We start from the raw sequence: 22,764 nt of genomic DNA, 5'->3' as shown, positions 1-22,764 counted from the left end.
GAGACAGAAACACACGGGTGTAGCTTACCTTCAGGGCCACACGCTGAGACAACACCGCCCCAGACAGACAAACAGAAATGTGTTAATCCCTCAGCACATCCTTCACCAGGCACGGTTAACCTGAACAGCATCACTGGGTACTCAAAATGTTTAAGAGGTGGACTGAATGTGGTTCATCCACCCTCCTTATGCGGACAAGATGGTAGGCATTTCTTAGGTCAAAGTTCAGTAAAAATTGTGGCCCCTTGAAGTGGTCAAAAAGCAAACGTAATTAACAGCAAAGGGTTAATATGATTTAGTCCCTGAAAATCTGTGCAGGGTCTGAGAATTATCCTTAGCTTCAAAAAAGAAACCAGCACCTGCCGCGCAGGAGGACGAGCGAATAATTGATGTATGTTTGCAGAAACAAAAAAAACTGCAGGTACGAGGATTGCCTGAAAGGACGCGGTGCACAGGATGAGTCTGATGGGTGATTCTTGCTAAATGCTGACCGTTAGGAGCAGTCGTCATCATCATCATCATCATCATCATCATAGGAGACTAATGTGAATGCTCAGCCCTCGAGTCCACTGATGCTTATAGGGAGAGACTGTGCTGACCAAAACACAGGATGGATGCAGAGGAAGGGTTTTAGCTTGTGATCCACCTGCCAGGTGCAGGAGCAAAGGACCTGTCGGGAAAGCTCCTCCCTGAGGTGGGACGGGAGCTTAACGCCAGCTCAGCTCCGCCTGATAGTGTTAGCAGGAGAGAGGGAAAACGACCAGAACAAAGCCCAGCTGTAACCTGCTGGATAACGACAAAATCATATTTCACGCACTCGGATCTGCTCCAGCAGCGAGCCGTCCTCCTGCGGCGCTTCACAGTGACGGAGGCGGCAGGTCGTCGGCAGGTCGTCGGCAGGTCATCATTTTCCAGCCTGCAGAGCGCTAAAAGCTGCAGAGAGCATCGCTGTCGTTTTGTTGTTTCTGCATTTTAACTACATGACATTTGTATGACCTTCTGTCAGCATTTCCACGTGATGCGCGTGAGGTAAATGAACTCGCTCACGTTCTGAGTGATTAACTGCGGAGGCGTTTCCTTCAAATTGTCAGAGGGACCTTCATGATTGCTGTAATGACGCTGATGCTCCTCACACAGGGAGAAATCCAGTCAGACCGTGAGAGGAGACGTTCGACGTCCACGTTCGACGTCCACGTTCGACGTCCTGGCTCCTGATTCACACTGAAACTTGCTGACGGGGGGGGCACCGGGGTGGCTCAGAGGCGACCATATACATACACCGCGTGGCAGTGTGGACGCCGCAGGTTCGAGTCCCGGCCTGCCTCTCTCCACTGCATCCATTGAATAAAGCCGTGAAAAACCTGCTGTCGGGGGGCGCCTGCTCGAATCGGGCCTTCGGGGTGCAGCTGTGCACAGAAGCACGGCCGTTCTGTATGTTAGAGACTGTGTTAGTCTGCATTTTCCTGTATTTGAGCTGATTCATTTAAACTTCGTGTTAAAAATGAATGTTTTTGTCAGTCTGGAGATTTTCCTGGTCAGGAGTCCAAAACTGCTTTGTTGCTGCCAAATGTTTAATATGCAGAATGATTATTTTACCTCACAGCCGACTGCTGATGATATTCACTGACTCTGAGTGAAATAACAAAGTGGGCGGATCCTGAGATAAACTTCGAGGTGAGCTTTTGTAGTGTCTACCAATGAGAGTGCAGGATGCTGTTGATTGACATGAGTGGTTATATTGGCGTGTTACCTAGGTAACCGTCCGCGTTCGGTCTCATTCGTGTTCAAATCCATGAATTTATTATTTTCTACTTTTTTTATTATTTATTATTTTCATGTTGTCGGGTAAAAATCTTTGGGGAAAGTTCGGGTTAAACAGCAGCGCTTTGTAGGGCTCTGTTTTCTTGGTTGCCATGGTGAAGCATCCTCGTCTGGAGACAGGAAATAAAGTCCTTCATCACAGACGTCACAGCTCGTTTTCCTGTCGGCGACGAGCTCGTGTTTGGTTTGTGACGTTTGCGCTCGCTTTCAGGTGGTTACCTGACACGCTGGGTGAAATTCGTTGGCTTTATTTTATTTCCCATCCGTGAGGCTGCTGCAGCTCCTGTTAAAAGAGGATAAACGATGTGATCAGATCTGCTTTTGCTTCTCCCCTTCAGCTCCCTCTGAGCGGGCTTCACCTCCTTCTTCTCCAGCTTTCGTCTTGTTTGTTTATGAGCAGCTCGAACCTTCAGGCGGGCGTGGGCGGCGAGGTTGAAGGAGCCGGGGTTCTCTGTGTTTAGCGTTTGTGGGGTTAAATCTTTTCAGCTCTCAGCAGATAAAAACACATTCAGAGTCTGTGAGGAAAACGTGGAGATCAGAGTTTATTGTTTCAGTTAGAAATCAGTAAGAATCTCTGTTACAGTCGATATGGATCACACCGATAACAGTACAGCTCTCTGCTCTTAGTCCTCACTGAGCCTCTGCATACGTTCAGTCATACTGATGCTTTTATTGTTGCACAGTGAAGCCACAGAGACAGTAAACTAGTCAAGAAGCTCACAGGCTTATAATCAGTAAAACTGGGGTACACGTCCCTGTTTTCTGTCAGAGCTCCGCCCACAGAATCACCTGCTGATAGGTCACAGGTAAATGGATCATTTAGGCCCCGTTTACACTCGTTTTGAAGCGTTTACACGAGAACGGAGTCAAAACGGTACTTTTTGGAAACGGCCTCCGTGTCCGTGTAAACGGATGAAAACGCCGCTTTTTGGAAACGGGGGCACTCGCACATGCACACTATGGTTGCAACCGCCACAGTTTTCTGAGCATGCGCTAATAGATGAACAACAATCACAATGGTGGATTCATGAGTGCTTCTTGTGCTGCTCAGTCTTTTGAACTTAACTTAAACTTTAAGTTAAATATCTGCGTACTTCGAGTGGCACGATTCCCAGTCAGTATTTTCCTGTTTTTGCAGTTTTATAATTGAGTGTTGTGTTGATCCAACCTCGTTGTCAGTCCACACAAAGCTTCTCATACTGGCCATTTTGTAAATAATGAACAAATCTTTGCCGCGCATCCCACTGAGTCCCTCCACACATGTGTGTGTTCCATAAACAAGCTTTGGAGAAAAAAAAACCACCGCCAACTTGTGGCCTGGCAGTGTGAACGACATCATTTTCTCCGGAAATGTCATGTGAACGAGGCCTAAGTGGAAAGATTAAGAGAAAGAGGTTCAGCTCTGAGTGCCATAAAGGTCGTATTCATTGTCTCTGAGGTCTGATCGTCGGTTTGACAGAGGTGAGGAGCGCAGACGCTCATTCGGTGTGTTTTAAAGCCAAATATTCAGGTTTTTGTTTGTTGTGGAGATCTGAGATCTTCCTCAGCCCTCTCGCTTCCTTTATTCTCTGAGAAATAAAAACTTAGATGAACAGAAGCTGACTCGGGTGCAGTTTTCATCTCTTTGGGAATCCTTTTCCTGTTTGCTTTCATTAAACCCGCTGCTTTGAAGACCCAGCGAGGGTTCAGCTTTTTCTGTCTGGAATACCCAAGATGGACAAACTTTTAAAAGAAAAACTTGTGTCTGTCGGCTGCAGGACCGCTCAGCGATCGCAGCCCTGAATCACAGCGAGGAGGCCTGTTTGACCTTTGGTGGTTTGGGTTGGACTATGACCTTACAGGAAACAGCCCCACCTGTGTGTCGCTGCATACGTCAGTGTTTGTGGTCATGCAGGAAGTGCTTCCATGTTATTACCTGAGCTAACGCTGCCTGCAGCCACACTGCTGAGTCTGCTCGGTGCTCAGCCGCTGGAACCCTCCAGAGCTCATCCATGCAGCCAGAGCTGCTCCTCCACCGCTCCCTGAAGCTTCACTTCCTCCAGCATCCTTCCTCTTTGTCTCATCCATGATTTCTAATTGTGTAAAGTGTGTGGCCCGGCTGTTAGTCGAGATGGACAGCTCAATCTGCTGAAGCTGACTGCTGCTCATTCCCAGTCTGAAAAATGAACCCTGCACAGGGAAGCTGTTTCTCCAGCCTCGTGAGAGGTCTGTCAGGTGTTTATGTGGTCTTCAGGTAAAGTGTGTGCACAGGTGCGACCTCTGATTCAGGGTCTGCAGATGGTTTTTAAATGGTGCATTTTGAAGCCTCAGTTTCAGCTGTTTTCTTTCTTCCACCTCGGCTCAGTGTTAGACTGGTTAATGAAGCTGTTGTTGTCAGTGTGAGGTGAAACCTGCCTGGTGTTGGAGTTTGTGCTGACTGGCAGCTGCTCAGCACTGGTGAAACTAGCCTGATCCAGCGGTGACCTTTGACCGGACTAATGCGAGCTGTGTTTCCCTTGGATCGCTCCCTGCAGGAGAAAGGGGGTTAATCGCTGTGCGTGGGGCAGATTTGTGACTGACTGGATTAAGTGGAGCTCAGAGTGTTGGACTTCACTAATCTCTGCTATCCATGCCTCTCGCTGGCTGCTGTGGAAGGACTCCCTGACCGGCTGAGGGATGAGCTCGCTGACTTATTCCCTCATTGCCAAAGAGTGTGGAGAGCTTTTTCCTGTCCTCCACCCCCTCCACAGTGCTGCTGAAGAATTAGTGTGCAGAAACCTTTGTTATTAGCAGTGTGTGTTTTAACACTTTACAACAGCTCCCCCTCCCTCGTCCCGCTCTGAGTCAATGATTAGCTGAGACTCAGCCTTTCTGTCCACAGCACTGGGATGAACCTGTTGCCTTTTTGTCCGTTGGTGCTTTAGGATTCCTCTATCAGCTGCAGGAATTATGACAGGTATTAAAGGATGATGTCAGGTGACATTATAAAAGCTCTGGGTGGATGGAGGGGTCGACACATCCTTAGTACTGGAAAACATTTTCTATTTTCAGTTCAAACTATTTTAACAAAGAATATGATTTTTTTTTTAACTTAGTAAACAAATCAAACTTTTACTGACAGCAGAAAAATGTCCTAACATTAGACAGCATCTGCCTTTAAACACTTTAAGGTCTTTTTTTACACAGGCAGAAAGAAAACATTCAGACCTTCGTTTTACTTCATGTGCTGCAGCTGCAGTTTAACTCCAGCTGTTAAACTGTCACGATGATGTCATTAAAAATCGATTTTCTCTGTCAGTTTTTCCTCCTTTGTTTTTTTTCACTTCATCTTTATTTAAAGAGAGAAAACTTTGTTCCATTACTGTTGCCGTAGTTTATTCCTAAAAAAATAGACTTTTTATCAGCTGATTAATCAGGAGGAGCCTCAGGTCTGCAGCCACTAAGCTGAGCACAAATGAAACTGCAGCTGTAGAGTGTAATAATTCGTTTATTTAAAGGCTGTTTTATTCTCTGAGTGCTTTTATGTGTCAGCTTCAGATTTTCCACAGCTGACGGCGACGCCGCTGAGGAAGATGAGCTTTTAGCTTTTAGCTGCTACAGTATATCATGTATCATGCAGTGAGTCTGCCAAATAGATTTTTAAAAAGAGAGGGAGCGCTCTAAAATCCCATAACGACCACGAGAATTTTGAGCTTCCGTGTCAGTTGTTTCTCTGGGACAGTGTGACTTCCTGTTTTCCTGCTTCGCTGACACCGAGCGGCCCATCAGCCCCTCCCTCACTCTGTACTGTCTGTGGAGTTCAGTTTCCATGGTGATAGTTCAGAGCATGCTGTCAATCAAGGTGCACACACACACACACACACACACACACAGACTGACCTCACCATTTTCTTTGCTCCGTGTGTGTCGGCGTGCGATCGTCTCTCAGCTGTTTTTAGTCAAACTTTCCAGGCGGCAGATTCAGCGGGCGGGCGGTCGGACACCAGCGCCGCTCCTCAGATCCGCCTCTGGAGTCTGAAAACAACAAGAAAACAACTGAGAGCGACACAAAAGCAGAAGAGCAGCATGTGAAGCCTTTATGTGGATCAGTGAGTGCAGCCCTGCCTGCAGAGGATCCATATTATAAGGCCCGTTTGCATTGTGCTGCACACTCATAAGCAGCGGATTCAAACCCAGCACATATAAATTTAATTATAAAGGCCCAGAGAACCGAGAACCAAGAGAACCTGGTGTTTTACAGCAGGCTCAGTGTGTGTTAGTGATGGGTTGGTCGCGAACGATCCGGCTCTTTGAAGTGAACGACAGGAGCCGGCTCCCGATCGTGAACCGTTTCTTTTTTCTTTTCGTTCGTTTCTTTTTTTTTTTGTGGAAGCCGCACGTGATTGGTTAAGATGAATGGTAGCATATGATGGTCTACACTGAGCGGGAGGAGAGGGTCCAGGGACACACTGCACAGCGAGTAAACAAACACCAGAGAGGGAGGGGCTCCTGCAAAATGTGCTCGGAGACAGGAAAGAGCTAAAGGAAGTTGTTACATAGAGGCTACACACGAGAACGGTGAGGGCAGTGAGTGACGGAAAGCGTAGCAAAGACTGGACACATTTTAACTAGTGATGGGAATTCTGGCTCTTTTCAGAGAGCCGGCTCTTTCGGTTCCCAAATGGCTGCTTAGATTTTAATTTTTTTTAAAAAGTGTCAAATGAATCACTAATGTAAAAACGTACATTAGGCCTATATCAAACATTTCTTTATATACTCAACATATAATAGAGTGCTCCAAATACAAATTATAAAACAAATGATTGGAAATCAGAAAAATCAAGGGCCTTTGAGGAGGTGGTCCTGTTTCTCCTGCCTGATGACCTGCCCTGTTGTGTTCTTCTAATTCCACTGAGGGATGAACAACTCGTATACGGTATTAAATTTTAAATTTGCAGTCTGCTCTCTATCAGAATAATCCTTTAACGCCAGGCGATCGCTGCTGAATCGCGGGTTTCCTGACCTTACAGGGCACGAACAGCTGATTAAGACGTAGCTTCTCACCTCACAGCTGGTCAAAGGAACTTGATCAGCTGACTTTTCACCTGAACTCCGCGACATTCGTGCTATCAAAAAAACAAACGGTTCCTGAAAGCTCAGAAATTACACTTCACAGTCATGTAGTGTATTACAGTATTTGTGACCGGAAGTCCGCAAATGCCGGCACTTTTGAAGTGCGCTGTGTCTCGTTTTTACATTAGTAATTAATTTTACACTTTTTTTTTTTTACATTAAAATCTAAGGAGCCATTTGGGAACCGAAAGAGCCGGCTCTTCTTTGGGAGCCGAGCCTAAAGAGCCGGAATTCCCATCACTAGTGTGTGTTATCTGGCACATTAGGCCTGCAGCTGCGTGAACGCGACTTTAGGCGACTCGTCCTCAGCTGTCCGGCTGATTTACTGATGAGCGGTTTCAGTGAGAACGCCGTCGTTTGTTCTGTGACTGTTAACAGGATAAACGGTGTTTTGTCATCTTCACAGTCAACAAGGATGAATTCAGGGACACAAACAGCCGGCGCTCCGGCGTGATGCCGGCTTTGCTCCGTATTCAGATTGAGCTCATCGTTAGAAATAAAGATCCGCCGCAGTTACGAGCTCGCGTTTTTAAACGTCCTTTGCTTTCCCACCAAACCCCGGCGCACTGAAGATGATGAGCAGCGTCCTCAGGTTCAGTTTGGGGAGCGCTGGGTTTGTTCGCCCAGAGCTTCTGCCTCTGGGGCGTTCCTGTAAAGAAACTTCCAGAGCAGCCCGGAGCCGATCAAACGAGCTCGGTGGAGAGATGTTCTGCTCGAGTCTGAAGCTTAGCTGTCCACAGACATGCTGAGGACATGTTCTCTCCACCTGAACTCTCACATGTGCTGCACACTGATGTTTTTATTCATGCTTTTTCTCAGGTTGTTGTCTCTGCATGTTCCCCGCAGTCGCAGGTACAGGTAATGCTCAGGTGTGTGTGGATGGTTTGGTGTTACTCTCAGCAGCAGAGGACCTGATATCCCCGGCTCATATTAGAACATAGGAAGTGGCTGATAAACGCAGACATCCGGCTGCACTCTTTGACCTGTAAAATTAGATTTTGGTTGCTTCCAGTGGAGATTTGGTTTCACACTAATAAGCAGAAAAAGGAAGAGGAGGATGGAGACGGATACTGAATATTTCCAGCTCTGTGGCCTCGCGTGTGCCGCCGTGTGTCTTCCATCAGTGGACACGCACACTTCTGCATGTTTGCAGGTTTTGCTCAGCATCCTTGTTTGCCTCGGTTTGGAGGCTGAATTTCTCGGCTTGTTTCATCCTTGTTAGTTTAGCTTCCAGCCTTCGGTTGTGTCTGAAATATTTACTCCGCGTGCTCCTCGTGTCGAGCGTTCCTGCTCGTGGAAAAGCACTGAAGCAGCTGACTTCCTGCTGATAAAGAAGCTTCACATGTATTCAGGGAGTCGAGTTTTGATTGTGCGGGTGGGATGAGAGCGTTTTCACCGGCCTGGGCCAGTTTTGTTTTTATTAAAGAATTAATTTTGCAGTTATCGGCCGGCTGTTTTCCGTCCTGCGTGCGGCTGCAGGACGTTATTATTCCTGTGGGCAGACTTTCCTCTGCTGCATTCAGACTGTGTAACGTGTTTTCAGACAGTTCAGTAATTCACTGGAGTTTATGTAAAAAAAAGGCAAATATGGATTTTTTTGGATCTCTGTGTGTGTGCACAGTGCTGAGTAAAGGCTGGCAGATCTCTGTGTACAAGCAAACCCAGCCATCACAGCCTTATACAGAAGCACAAGTCACAGTAAATGACCCAGAGCTGAGGTTACCACAGGTTATTACATGTTATTAATGGTTATTACAGGTTATTATAGCGAACTAGAATTAAAACTGGGTGTGGTAAACATTTTAGTTACAGATAAAGATGACCGTACAGTTTGCCCTCCATATAATAATCATATATAATAATCACTGATAAGGCTGAAACTAAACTGATTCAAACTAATCAGAAAATACTAAATTTACTCTTTAATATTAGTGAAGCCTGTTTTTGGGAACGGGAAACAGATCCGTACACAGGAAGGCCGGCTGCAGGAATACCCGTCTCACCTGTCTCACCTGTCTCACCTGTCGCTGCACCTCTTCAGGTAGTTACGGCAGGTTTTGTGCAGACGTTTCTTCGGCAGAGCTGCTGATCAGCAGTCAGACGGAGGAGATGTGACTGGTGTTTCTGACAGTAGATGTGTCATCTCTGTCTCCCACACACAGGAACACACACACACACACACACACGTAACACACTCTGTCCATGTATATGTGTCTGAATACAATTACAACACACACACAGCTTATCTAATATCAGGACAAGGTCATTGTGTGTCTGTGTAGAGATGAATAGACGAGCGAGCTTCTCCTCCTCCTCGCTGTCACTCTCTCGTCTCTACTGTCTCTATTCTTCTTCTTTCTCTCCGTGACATTTATGGATCTGTCTTCCTCTCGGTCATTTAGCTCCTGGATACACACACAAACACACACACACACAGATCCTTTTAAACCATGTGGAGAGGCAGACTGAGCGTCCATGTGTGAGCTGAGGTTGTGTAACTGTAGCGGTGTGGCTGGCTGTGGTTGTGTTTCTGTGTTTCCTCGTAGTGGCGACAGATGATGATGATGATGTTCTCAGAGTTTAGACTTACAGGCAGACTTCTTGGTTACGCTGCAGTGAAGCACCGGCTGCGGCCGACCTGCAGCTGACGGCTTGTGTGAGTCCTGTGTGAGAGCTCACACTCGCTGGTTATTTCAGGTTTGGCTGAGACTGAAAGAGCTCAGCCTGGTGATGGTTCAGCAGTGAGACACACAGGTGGATAGATGGATGCACCTGGTTTGTGCTGTCCACCTGCTCAGACAGTCATTGCTGATTGGTTGGTGGCTCAGAGGAGGGAGACCAGCTAATAACTATTTTTAATGTTTTCTAGTCCTAGCTACTCAGATTACTGTGTTTCTATTAAGATGCAGCTCCAGCGTTTGCTTTTTCCCACATTTCATAATGATTTTCCTGGTAATCACAGATGTAAGTGGTCATTATTGCAGAACTAATGTGAGAGCAGTTTTATGGTGTAAGGCAGAGGAGCTGAAGAAGTGTGAAATATGATTCGCTGGTTAGTTGTGTTGGTATTGGTTTTGTCAACCAGAATAACTAAACTAACAAAAACACGTCGGCCTGAGTCTTAATGTGGGGAAACGTAAGCAGCTCAGAGCGCAGCTAACAGGCTGAAGAACACCTTATTACAGGTGTGTTGGCTGATCCGGGATCCTTCCGCCACAGCCTGAAACCTGCAGAGAATAAGAGGAGGAGGTTCTCTTCGATTTTACGGTGAGACGTCTCAGAAAAGCTGGAAGGCAAACTGAAGAAAACTGTAAGTCGGAACATTTTCCCGGTGGAAGGTCGGCTAACTGGAACAGTTGCCTGATATGATCCCAGCAAATGGGCTGAAACGGGAACGTCATCTATCGGGTCAGAGCCGAACCTCAGACCGGACGGATGTTGACGTCGTCTCCACGTGTGACAGCGGTCCACACACACACACACACACACACACACACACACACACACACACACACACACACACACACACACACACACACACACAGACTGGTGTTAGCAGCACCTGTTTTAATCAGTTTATGCTCATCTGGATACATTGTGTCTGACTGGTGTGCAGTGATGTGAGCAGTTTGATCCGAGGATGAGGAGGAGCAGGAGGTCTGACTGCAGATGTTCTTCTTTCATTTTGTTCTTATTGATAAAAAGATCAAACTGCTCCTGAACAGCTGGAAACGGGGACATCGAGGCGTCTCGGTGTCGGCGCAGCTTTTATTTGGGAACTATTTTCCAACCCCGACTAGAAAAGCGAAGAGGGGCATGAGGCACAGATGCCTTTAGTTTGGACACCGTATATGGGGTCGAGCGCATCAGCAGCAGGTAAGTCTCAGGTGATCTCAGAGAGGAGAGCAAACAGATCAACAGCAGCAGGCTGGAAAACAGATTTCTGTGTTAAATCAGTTTGTAGAGTTGGAGCTTTTATAGAGTCTCTCATTGTTTGTTTGAATTCTGTTCCCTTTGCTTTAGTTTGTATTAGTCTCACTGCCTTTTAGCCTTCCACAATATTGTGTCGAGGTCAAACTTCAGGTCTGAATAAAGCACTCGACTCACGGCCATGTGGACCCCCCCAGTTTACTGACAGCATCAGCTCCTCCCCACAGGTCTGACAGCACCGACTGAAACCAGAGATCTCCTCTATGCTCAGATTTCATTCAACTATAAAATATTGCTTCTTATTAGAATTTTAGTTTTCATTTTTATTCCAGAAGCTAAAATGATTTTTCACTGCTCATTTTTAGTTTTGGTTCAGTTAAATAACCTGCAGACAGAAACCCGGAGACGAGGACGAAGATTGAAAGCATTGCTGCGCTCATCCTCCTGAACCCACTCTGCTCAGTGAAGGTCAGCAGCAGCTTATCGATTATGGTCGTCCGTCTCTCTCTGCTGCAAACTCTACGAGGTTTTTATGACCTGACGGACGGACAGGAAGCTGACGGACGGACATCCTCGTCTTTCCCTGGATTTGCTGTCCAGCCGTCCCTTCTGAAACTCGGCCATTCACTGCCTCTGTACTGCTACAGCATCATTACTGTGTCTACATGAGCACACACACACACACACACACACACACACACACACACACACACACACACACGCCTCCTCCTCTTCATGGCTGGTTTTCTCACCAATCAATAGTCTGCAGTGGAGCTGCCCGGCCTGCACCCTGCTAATCCTTGGTGTGTGTGTGTGTGTGTGTGTGTGTGTGTGTGTGTGTGTGTGTGTGTGTGTGTGTGTGTGTGTTGCTTCTTATCAATATCTTCACCTCTCCCTCAGTTCAGAAATGATCCTCTTCCCTCCGGCCCTCATCGATCTCTGGATGCAATCAGAAATAAGACGTTGCTGCTGGACTGAGTGCGGAGCGTCGGTCGGGTCTCCGAGCTGTGTGAGTCGTCACGCTGAGCTTTAAACATGGCCGCCGTCACTTCCTGCCCGTCCCTCTTCAGCTGTTATGCGCTGCTTCCTTTGCTTTGTCACGACAGGAAGTGAGATACCGCTCTCGTCCACCTTCAGCCCCGCTGCCTCTTCACAGTGAACCGATTTTCACAGTGACGGCACAATCAAACCGATGACTCACGAACGCGGCCTTTTAGCACGTAAATGGAGCTGATCTCTTTGTGTCTGAGTGGGTTTCACTTCATCCGGCTGCAGCTGTGGATGTTTTCCTGTTATTCTGACTAAAACTGAAGCGTTTTAACGTGTTACGGTTCTTCTCTGCTGAGTTTGGGCATCTCGATAACGGTCTGTCTGTACATGTGAGGCCAAAGCTGACAGCTCCCTCCCAGGGGACATAACCATCAAAACACCACCTGCTGGTTTATGACGTCTTCAGCTGAATATTTTCAGTGTCACCATCTAGGCGTTTGAAACCATACATGGAGAGCAGTGGGTGGATCTGACACTCACACAGCAGTTAATGACCCTCGTTTGTGACCCTAATGAAACCATAATTCCCCAAACGATTCAGCTGAAAGCACCTGAGACCAGAAACTGATCAGGAGAGAGTTCACTGAGCTCAGGCCAGCCGAGCAGGAGGCTCGTTTTCTCAGACTTCTGTACAGTCGCCCCCTGCTGGGCACTTTGCAGACTGTGGTCTGGGGTGGGTATGGGGGTATGGGTTTGAATTGCATTTGTCCCAGCCCACAGCAGAGAGCCAGTTCCTGTAAATTCATGTTGGAGGAGACGTTGATTGATTCAATAGGCAACTTGATAGGCAAAGATTGTTATGAATATTAAAGCAGCAGATAACAGAAATATACAGTTTCTGGAGAAAACCTCCAAAAGTTCAGTCCGTGCCGATGTTCACGTTAACGAGCGATCGTGTTACAAACTAATCTGAACGATCACGATCGGGACTTTGGCCAGAGTCGAGCGGCTCTCCTCGCAGGGTTCAGATCCTACTGTCGTGGAGCTGCTGCACGTCCATAAAGTAAAATGTGGTGATGATGATGGTGATGGTGACCAGTAGTCTCAGTCTTGTTTCTAAAAATCTATTTATGGCATCAGAATTTCATGAAATCAACATCATTAGAAGAGACATCGGTTTCCATGGAAGCCACAAACATGACAGCGAGTGAGGAGGGAGGCGAGGGGAGGGGAGCAGAATGAAAACACGAGATCTGTGGAGGTGGGGGAGGTGGGAACAGAGGGCTGATGGAGGAGGAGGTGGCAGGATGGGGCAGCAGGAGGAGATGAAGATGGCCTGGTGAAGGGATGGGGGGAGGGAGGCAGAAGTAAAGGGAGATAAATGAGGAGGTGGGGGGAGGTGGATGGGTAGGTGGAAGGATGCCAATTTAAGAGGCTTCAAGGTCCAGCTCTGCAGCACAGCAGCCTCTAAAACAAAGAGAACAAAGAGCGTGAGCACAATGAGATGCACCTCCCTCCTCCACCCTCCTCCACCCCCACCACGTGAGGGGAGGGACGTCCTTAATTGATTTTCTTAATGAAATTCATGTTGGCCGCTCTGCTGGGACTCAGTTTGTGTACTGATAACATTTCTCTAAAACACAGACGTGCACGACGCCCCGAGAGGAGCAAACAGACCTGAGATCAGTGAACCCTTTCAAAATAGGAGCTCTTTTTGCATTTCACAGATTTAATGTCATTAATAATAATTACAATAGTCTGAGGTCCAAAACTGCACGTAAAAGATGGACGCCGCCCACAGGTTTACCTCAGTGTTTTCTTTGTTTCCTGCAGTGACCACAGGGGGCAGCATGCTGAGAAGCTAATGCTAGCTAGCTTGGGTATCAGACTGTATGGGGGCATCACACACAGACACCTGCTAATCAGTAACATCCAATCAAAATCCCAGAATTTCACCAAACTGGAGCTCCGCCTTCTTGGACGGTCCGTTAGTCCAATGAAGCCACAGCAGCCATATTATTGGTCAGATAATTGCATTAAAAAGGCTCCAACAGCACAAACACGGTCCAGAGGTCAGTTAGCTGAGGGAAGCCTAGCAGAAAGCTAGCAGCTTTCTTTTTGCTGTTTGGCGTGTTTTCATGATGTAATGGCGTGTTTCAGGGACGTGATGCTGTGACGCTTTCCCTCCTGTTTCATCAGCTCCTCCAGGCTTCTTAAAGTAAGGCAGAAACACTATGAGCCTAATCTCCTCGGGTCCTGAGGCGGGTCAGTGCCAGACCCGCCTTTTAGTATTTCCGGTGTCAGACGTGCTATTTAGGAAATTATCTACCAGGTCATCCAGAAATTGTCCCGGTTTTCTGTCTTCCTGATAATGAAGCTGCACTAAAGACAGTACAGGTCGTTCCTGGGAAATCCTACAGTGACTGGAAACTTTCATGGCTGCCCCCTCACAATCTTTGCGCAGCCAAACGGCCGACTTTGTGTTACATAAGCTGCCCACCACCTGAATTAATAAGCTAAAATCCTCCACCTTTGAGATGTTCTGCAGCAGCTCCAGTGAGGAGCAGCATGCATTTTTTAATTAAGTGTGTTTGAGCCGTGCATGTCGCACCTCGGGGCAGGTGCATGGGGCGGATCATTTAGTAGGAGGACAGGGATGCACGTGTGTGTGGAATATTTTATTCCATATTATTCCATTTTCAATTAAAAAAATGTCCCCACACATTTTTAAAGTGGATCTTTTGTTCTTTCCCTGTTGCTGTGGTGGATGTTCATATGGTCAGGCTTTCATGTCAGGAGCCCAGTGTGAGTCCAAAGCTCCGGCTGCTCTGAACATCAGTTCATCACTGTTTGTATACGCGGTATTGTCATCACCCCAATAACTCCAGAACGATGTGACCTAGGACGTTCAAATTGATGCCACAGGTGTATCTGCTGAAGCTCTCAGATGAGTTTGAATCTCAGCAACCTGAAGGTCAAGAATCTTGTGACCACGATGGCTCGAGAGCGACGTCACCTAGGATGTTCAAACTGACACAGGAATCTCTTTCCGGGTCTGTTTTGAGGAGTTTCATTGATCGTGAGTAACGACTCTGACTCAGTTCCTAACCTAAAAGGATGTTTTTAAAGGGGTTCCAGGAGCAGGAAGGAAAACGAGCAGAAAACGTTCCCCTTTAACAGCCTGAGAGGAGCTGAAGCAGTGTGACTGAGGAGACAGAGAAGTCCCCTCGGGACCTCAGCAGGTCTTATTGGGTTTTTATTGCATAGGCTGAGAGATTAATCTTTAGTTTAGGATAATCAGGTGTTTGTGTAGGCTCAGTTTACAGTCTCAGGTTAATTTAAGTTAATGAAACTGCATCATTAAATCATCAGGTTTATTAGAGCATTGAACTGTATTAGAAACGTTCCCACACGTACTTAATAATCACAGCTGGCTGATTCCCTGCTGCTCCAGCTGTCTCCCGTTAAACTCTGACCTCTGCTCTCCGTGTTAGTCGTGGATGGAGCGATGTTTGGCACTTCATGCAGAACATGTCCGCGATGGTTCCTGTTAGTTTAGTGGCTGCACTGTGGGTCCACGTTAGACCATCTGGGCAGTCTTTGGAGGGTGTTCTAGGTTTAGCATTTTTTCATACTTAGTGGTTGCTTTTTGTTTTTTAAAAGGCCGGAGAAATCCTGGGACAGGATCCTGTGGCTTTACTGTGACGTCCTGCTCACCTGGTGCAGGTTGTAACAGTTGTAATTGTGTGGTGTCTCTTTACGACAGTCTAAGCGTTGGTTAGTGATGTCACAAGTGTGCGCCACCGCTCCTCTGTAGAGAGCGTGGGAGAAACGTTTTGGCAGATGAACGCATGGATCGAGGGAGACCTCTATTTTTCTATCTCCCCAACTCTTAGTAATGTTACGGGTTGTATGAACCCTGCTTCCTTCATGTATGATAATGCAGCAGCCGTTCAACTGGGCTTTATAAGGTTGGTGAAGAGTGTGTTTATTAAAGGACAACACTGGAATTCCAGTACCAGTGTGGTTGTGCGTTTTTGACTGTCTGCTAAGTACGTCTGCCGCCTCCTCTTCACCACCGAACACAACCCAAATGTTACAAAGCGCTCAGGTCCTTCGATCTGACTCGATCTCTGAGCTGAAATCCCAGCACAGCCACTGTCTGCAGCTCACAGTGCCAGCTCACAGCGAGGCCTCACAGATCATTACTGATCATTTTGCATATAAACAAAGCACAGCCACAGTTACACTAATAAAATCAGACACAGGTCTCCCCCCGTCGCCCTCACTGCCATCATCCACCGGTGACGAGGAGTGAAACTCCAAAGCCCAAAATGTTGTGTTGGTGCAGCCAGACTGCACTGATTCAGGTTTCTACACAAAAGCTGCGTCTGTCGTCGTGTCTGTCGCTCAGAGGATGAAATGTTTGGACGGAGGAGGTTTTCTGAGCAGAGACGAGCGTGAGGAGAGGAGATGAGCTCAGAGACGGTTCCTTCCGTTTGTCCGGTGGCTAACTCGATTAGCTTAGCAAAGCTTTCGGACCAGATCCGGCTGTTCTGCTCTGGATACACACACACACATACACACACACACACACACACACACACACACACACACACACACACACACACCAAATAATGTGCAGACTTATGCTCTGGTTTCTAATTTTACTTTCACACACACACTGCTGTCAGTCTGTAGGTAACACACAGTGATGCTTTCCAGCCTCAGACTTCTGTATCTGCCAGAGTTCATGGAAGGACCGGAGTTCAGGGCACACCTGTCAAGTCTCCCGTTTTGGCCGGGAAACTCCCGTATTTTACCCCTCTGTCCCGCCGTCCTCCCATATTATTATTTTCCCGTAAATTTCCCGTATTTCAATATAATAATTTTGAAAAAGTATTCCTGCCGCTCCAAACTGAATTCTGTCACTAGCCTTGCGAGAATTGCCACCTGCAGTAGCCTGGGAGGCAGTTCTCAGGAGGTTAGTGTAGACAGCGGGAACAAACCCGGAAAAAACACTGGACCTCAGTTGGGCTCAGTGGATTTTCAGACCCCCATAGTGACCTTTTTTCCAAAAAGTGACTAGTGACAGCGACATCCTCTGCTGTCACCGTGTTCTGTGTACATAAAGCCTTCGTACACTTGGGCATCGCCCAGACCTCACTTCGACTCCACCCTCCACCCTCCAACCCCCGAACCTTCACTTAAACACAGAGCCTGCCCACCCGCTCCCATCCCTGGTCCTCGCTTCGGCCTTTATCAACCTTTGAGACAGCCGACAGCGAGTTTTCTTACACAAGTTGGCAACAGAGGCTCAGATCAAGGAGGAGGGTTGAACGTAGTTAGCAGTCTCACCCCACAGTGTTTTCATTAAATTTGATATTCTAACATTAAACAATACGGGACAAAATAGATCTATGTAATGTGGGTCTAGGCAAAGTATAAAGTTATTAAGTTATTTCATAAAGTTCCTTGTACCACCCCCAACGACACAGCAAAATCCGTTCGTCATTGTCCAAGTTATCTGGCTAATGGGCAAACAGAAACACGTCTCCCCGTCGGTGGGCGAGGTGATTATTGCAGGGTCTTTAACAAAGCCTTACAATGGTCTGAATAACAGCCATCATTACAAAGCTATTTGCAAGAGTTGCTGAGTCGATCACTTTGACATATTTAGATCATACAGTGTGACTGCGTTGGTGAGGTCGAACTTCGGACGATAGACTCCACAAAAGCACCAGAAGAACAAGAAGAACAGGTAGAGACGTCATTGGACGGCATTCTCGATGGGGGGTAATGTTCATAGACATATATACGCAGACCCCTCGTTGACTGGGTTGGCCCGCTGATGGGGCGTAACTGTGTGTCTGCCATATTGGAGGAGGCAAAGCTGCGCTGTGAACTAATACAAGTGAATGGACTGAACTTCATTGCCTTTCTTAAAGCATTATTTAAGTTAATGCATTCATTCACACATTCAAATATGCACTAATATACACTGGGAAACTGTTAGGCACAAAAAAATAATTTTGTTTTAAAAATGTTAAAATGGCCAAATACAATCAAAACCAATTCTTCAGTCTTACCTGTGAAAGGTAACCCCATGTGATCCCGTTTTAAATGTAAAATGGTTCGAACAACTCCACACAGCACCAGAGTGCAGCATCTCTCTCATGTTATGTTGGCCGCTTTTGCGTCCTCCAATATGGCGGCGACATTGGCGTACGAGTCAGCGCTCTATGCGGCGTCTATGTATATACGTCTATGGTAATGTTGCTAACCCACAGACTATCAGGCAGTCTCAAAGTTCTTCCACCATGAACACAAAGTGAAACATTCACTCAGTCTAGCTGATCAGAAACCAGCTGAACAACTACAAACATTCACCGGCTGATTCTTTACTTAAGAAACTGCTTTAAAGTTTAGGTGACAGTAAAAAGGTTTAGCTAATTTAACAGCTGGAGGTCATACCTACAAATCTCATTAAAAACGCTTAACAGAATATCCTGATGCTCCTGATGAAGAGCATTCCTAGCTTTAGGATATGGGAGAGTAAAATTTAATTATTTATATGTATTTCAGTTGCAAGCTTAGTCTGAAGGTTCATTTAAAGTGGAGCTGAGAAGCTCATGTCTTACAGTCGGGATGAAGCTAACGGGTTCGGTCTTTAAAACACTGCGTTCACGTAGAAACGAGGCAGGAACCGTCCACGTTAGTAGACTGGGTTAAGCTAATGCGTGATATCTCTGTAAAGGAAATGATTTATTTTGTTCTGTATGAAATTAAAGAGTTTTTGTAATGTCATACGACCTACACTGTTTCATTTATATACTAAAAATATCTTTAAGAGCTCAGATATTGTTGGGATAAATTGCATCAGTCAGCGCTGACCACACAGTATGACAAAGAACAGATGAAGGCCTTCGTTTCATATTGAAACCAGAGGAGATGCTGAATGACAGCTGGACGCTCGGCTTGTTTTATGGAAGTAAATGTTTGCAGGATATATTTCCTGTGGCGCTGAATTTATTTTCCACAGACTGATCTCTGCAGGGATGAGGAAGGGCTGTGGGTCGAGAAACCAGGAGTCTCGGACTGAATGATTTACACCACAAATCATCTTCTTCATCATTTACTTCTCCTCCCTGTACTCCCAACCCGCTGCTCCCTCCTCTTCTGTTTTCAGTATCTGTTTTTTTTCCCTCTCAGATGCTCCTCTCGCCCTCTCCATCCTCCATCCACGGTCCGCAGCTTCAGCCGCTTCCCTCTCAATTCCTCTCCGAAGGATCTCCGTCCACTCGTTTCTCCTCTGGCAGCGTTCTCCCTGTCATTTTCCAAATCTCACCTCCACCTCTCCTTGTCCAGATTTTCTCCTCCTCCTCTTCTTCTATTACTCCGCTTGCAGCTTCTCTCTCATTTCCTGCCATCTATAACGACCCATGTAGGTGTTTCAGTCCATGCTGGACAGTTTTCAGTTTACATGTCTCCTTATTTTAAACCACAGGTCTTAATGAACTGCTTGCACAGACGACCTGCGGAGCCTTTTGCGTGTATCATAATCACGGTTCCTCCTCCTCTTCCTCAGCTCCTATAAGCCGCCTCCGTTGTTCTTTGATGGAAGTTTAGGTTTTGCTGCTCCTCTCACTTCTCTCTTTTTCCATTTAAAAATAGACAAAAGAGGAAGGAGGCTGTTAATTATTCAGCTGAGGTGTACTGTTCTGTTTTACACCTCTCACAGTCATCATCATCACAGTGAGTCTGGGCGGTGTGGTTTCTACAGCGCAGAACAACAGAATTAATTTAGGGGGAAAACTCACAGCTCACTTTGGTTTTCTTTTGCTTTTGTGTTAAATGAAGGTGAACAGCTTTAAATGTGATGAGCAGAAAGGCACAGTTCTGCAGTTTGTTGGCTGACGTCAGTTTAACATTATTAAGTGTCACGGATCCGTTAGCTGCTGAAGGAATCTGGCAAACTAGCCACCTAGCATTTATACTTGGGTAGGATTTTTCCCTGCGATGATGTTAGCAAGAAGATACAGTTAGCTGGCTGGAAGTTAGCTGCATGAAACTGAGGCTAAGACTGAACGCTGGAGGGCAGCTTAGTTAGCGGATCAGCCCGACTGTCTGGTGAATTAGCCGACCGTAGGCTCTCAGGAGACGAGCTTTCTGTGCGAGATGGTTTGAGTCATCCGTGTTAGCAGGCACGCTATCATTAACTGACATTAGCCACACGTGTTAGCTTACCTGCTGTAAAATTAAAGCGCCTCAAGCTGAGGTCAGCCGGCCCTGCTGCATGATCACGGTTAGTTTTCTGAGTGAAGTGAGTAATTTTGATCTAAATAAGCCCAAAGACTTTGAGCAAATTAGACTTTATGGTCATTTTACTACGTAAGATGGGTCAGCAACCCGTGGCTCTTTCAGGCTTATGCTGCGGCTCTGTGCGGCTTGCAGAAGTAAATTATAAGTATCCAATTGAAGTGCATTTTATTTTTGTCAGTTTGTTTTTTGTTGTAGTTCTAAACTGGAACATTATTGTGATCTTGAAATATTAAAATAAAATCATTTTATTTATTAATTTTGTTTTTCAATATATGCGTCACTCGCGGTAGCTGCTACCAGCTTCTGGTAGTATTTGCAGCTCTCAGTGTTTTCTTTTCCGTGGAAACTGGGTTCAAATGGCTCTTTGAGTGTTAACGGTTGCCGACCCCTGACGTAAGAAAACTGAGGCTAACATGGACAAACTAGCCTTACCTAACATTAGCTGGGAAAATGACTGACCGAGCAGAGGTCCCGCCACGAGTTATTTTCACGGTGGATGTTGAGTGTCGTTTTGGCTGAGGTCAGTTTCACCTTATCTGTGTTAGTTTCACCTGTGGAGTTTGTGTTGGAGTTCGTGTTGTGCCAGGAGTCTGCGGTTTGACGTTGGCATCGAGGCACTCGGAGCATAAATGTCAGATCCTTTTAAAATTTGTGAAATTTCTCCTTCAGAAATGAGTCCACAGCCAGTCTGTAAATTAATGTAGGAAATATAACAGATTTCAGCGCCTTTGAAACGCAGACAGAAGAAAAGGCAGCTGTAGGTGTGAGTATGGAAGCAGAGATTAAAGTGTGTTATTGAGTTTGTGCGATCGCTCCAAACCCTGTTTAAGTGTTAATCTATCAGGCAGCAGCGTTCCTGTTCATTTGTATGGAAATGAGGACGTCTCATTACTGAGATCATTAATAAACACCACACACACCCATAAAGAGAAGAAGGCTGAGGGTTAGAAAGTCTCTGAGATGATGCACCTCCAATACTGATATATCATCTGTTTTGGAGGATTGTGGAGAGAATTAGATATTGTTTGGTATTAATCAGTAATCCAATTAAATGTTAAATGGAGCTTTATATCCATCGCATTTTATAAATACATATCCTACCAATGTTTTACTCCACCTCCACTCCCAGCTTGGATTCTACTAAAGATTATAAAGTAAAAAAAAAACCACTCATGAACATTTTAGTTTGCAGAGAAAATAGGTGAAAATATTTCCAAAAACAGCATAAAACTGTGGACACTGTCATTTTTCTGACACAATACTTTAACATGAGTAAATAGTGTATTTGTTTGGGACTATTTGAGTAATCCAACACATCTAAACTCATATACTCGTCATATACTAGTGACTGGTGACAGTCAGTGTGATTGATCCCTCCAGAGAACACGTCTCCACTGCTCTAGAGTCCAGTGGCGGCGTGCTTTACACCACTGCATCAACACTTTGCATTGAGCTTGGTGATATAAGGCTTGGATGCAGCTGCCATGGAAACCCATTCATGAAGCTCTCACTGTTCTTGAGCTGATCTGAAGGCCACATGAAGGTTGGAGGTCTGTAGTGACTGACTCTGCAGAAAGTTGGTGACCTCTGTGCACTATGACCCTCAGCATCCACCCTGCTCTATGGTAAGGGCTCGCGCCTTTTTTCCTACCTTGGCTCGATTGGTGATGCACATGAACAGTAGTGGGTCAACGACCACCTCCAAGGGGACAGTCCCCACCAGGGTTTAAATACCTGGGACTTTCCACCATTTGGTTTTAGAACTCTTAGATAAGAGGAGAAACATCTTCAAAAAACTCCAGTCGCCTTTTTTCAAGCTCCAACGACTACCATGACCAAGATGACTGAGAACCTACGTAGACAGTCAGGCTTGTCATCATTGCAGAGAGATATCAAGATGAGATTCTACAACCAGCAGCAATCCCAGTGTGTGTGTGTGTGTGTATATATATATATATATATATATATATATATATATATATATATATATATATATATATATATATATATATATATATATATATAAATAATTGCCTGTATGTCTCATTTCTTCAGACTTCAATCATCCAATCCAATAAACGACACCAAACAAGAGGCAAGAGAAGATTTGGCAAGTTTTTTGTATGGGTGCGACCCTCACACTCAACGCAATATTTAAGGACTTTCCAACAGTAGATTTATTGCCAAGAAGCATTGTTACAACAAAGAAATAAACAACCAAACACATTTCCTTACTTTTTGTGCTAAGTTTATATTTTATGATTTACCAAGCCAAACGGGTCCTCAGCAAGCTTCAGCAAAGTCCTTATAGAAGAGAAGAGAAACCGTGAAGACCCCCAGCTAAGGGCTGGTATAATACCATGATTGGCTCATATGTTTAATGTTTTGGCAATTAATTGGCTTTTTGGGGGGGCAGGACCACTCTGAGTCCAGATAAACTACAGTGTGATTGTTTGGCAGCTCAGAGGAATAAGAGATAAGAGCATGAATCACATAGAAAACTTATCACAACGCTGATATTTATTTTTCATGCTTTTCTTGGGGTTTGCTGACAGGAAGAGAAATCTGGAGTGTCCTTTATAACATGTCAAAGACGCCTCACTGTGCTTG

The 22,764-nt window shown here is 45.9% G+C and overlaps 1 protein-coding gene across 4 annotated transcripts in view; it reads left to right on the top strand.

The window, feature by feature from the left end:
- Window positions 1-22,764, top strand: part of LOC115782780 (nucleolar protein 4-like) — a 139,992-nt gene that overhangs the window by 57,087 nt on the left and 60,141 nt on the right. The window contains exon 1 of one of the 4 annotated variants that reach the window (XM_030733196.1): window positions 20,121-20,137. The exons of 2 other annotated variants lie outside the window; for them this stretch is intronic. In XM_030733196.1, the coding sequence (XP_030589056.1) occupies window positions 20,129-20,137 (9 nt within the window). In that variant the 5' untranslated portion in view covers window positions 20,121-20,128. Of the gene's footprint in view, window positions 1-20,120; window positions 20,138-20,537; window positions 20,675-22,764 lie in introns of those variants that run through there. One more of the 4 variants, XM_030733195.1, reaches the window with a different exon arrangement.

The sequence above is a fragment of the Archocentrus centrarchus genome, chromosome 7 (assembly GCF_007364275.1).
Source record: "Archocentrus centrarchus isolate MPI-CPG fArcCen1 chromosome 7, fArcCen1, whole genome shotgun sequence".
Lineage (NCBI taxonomy): Eukaryota > Metazoa > Chordata > Actinopteri > Cichliformes > Cichlidae > Archocentrus > Archocentrus centrarchus.
Note: the sequence above shows the minus strand (reverse complement) of the source record. Positions and strands in the feature narration are given on the sequence as shown.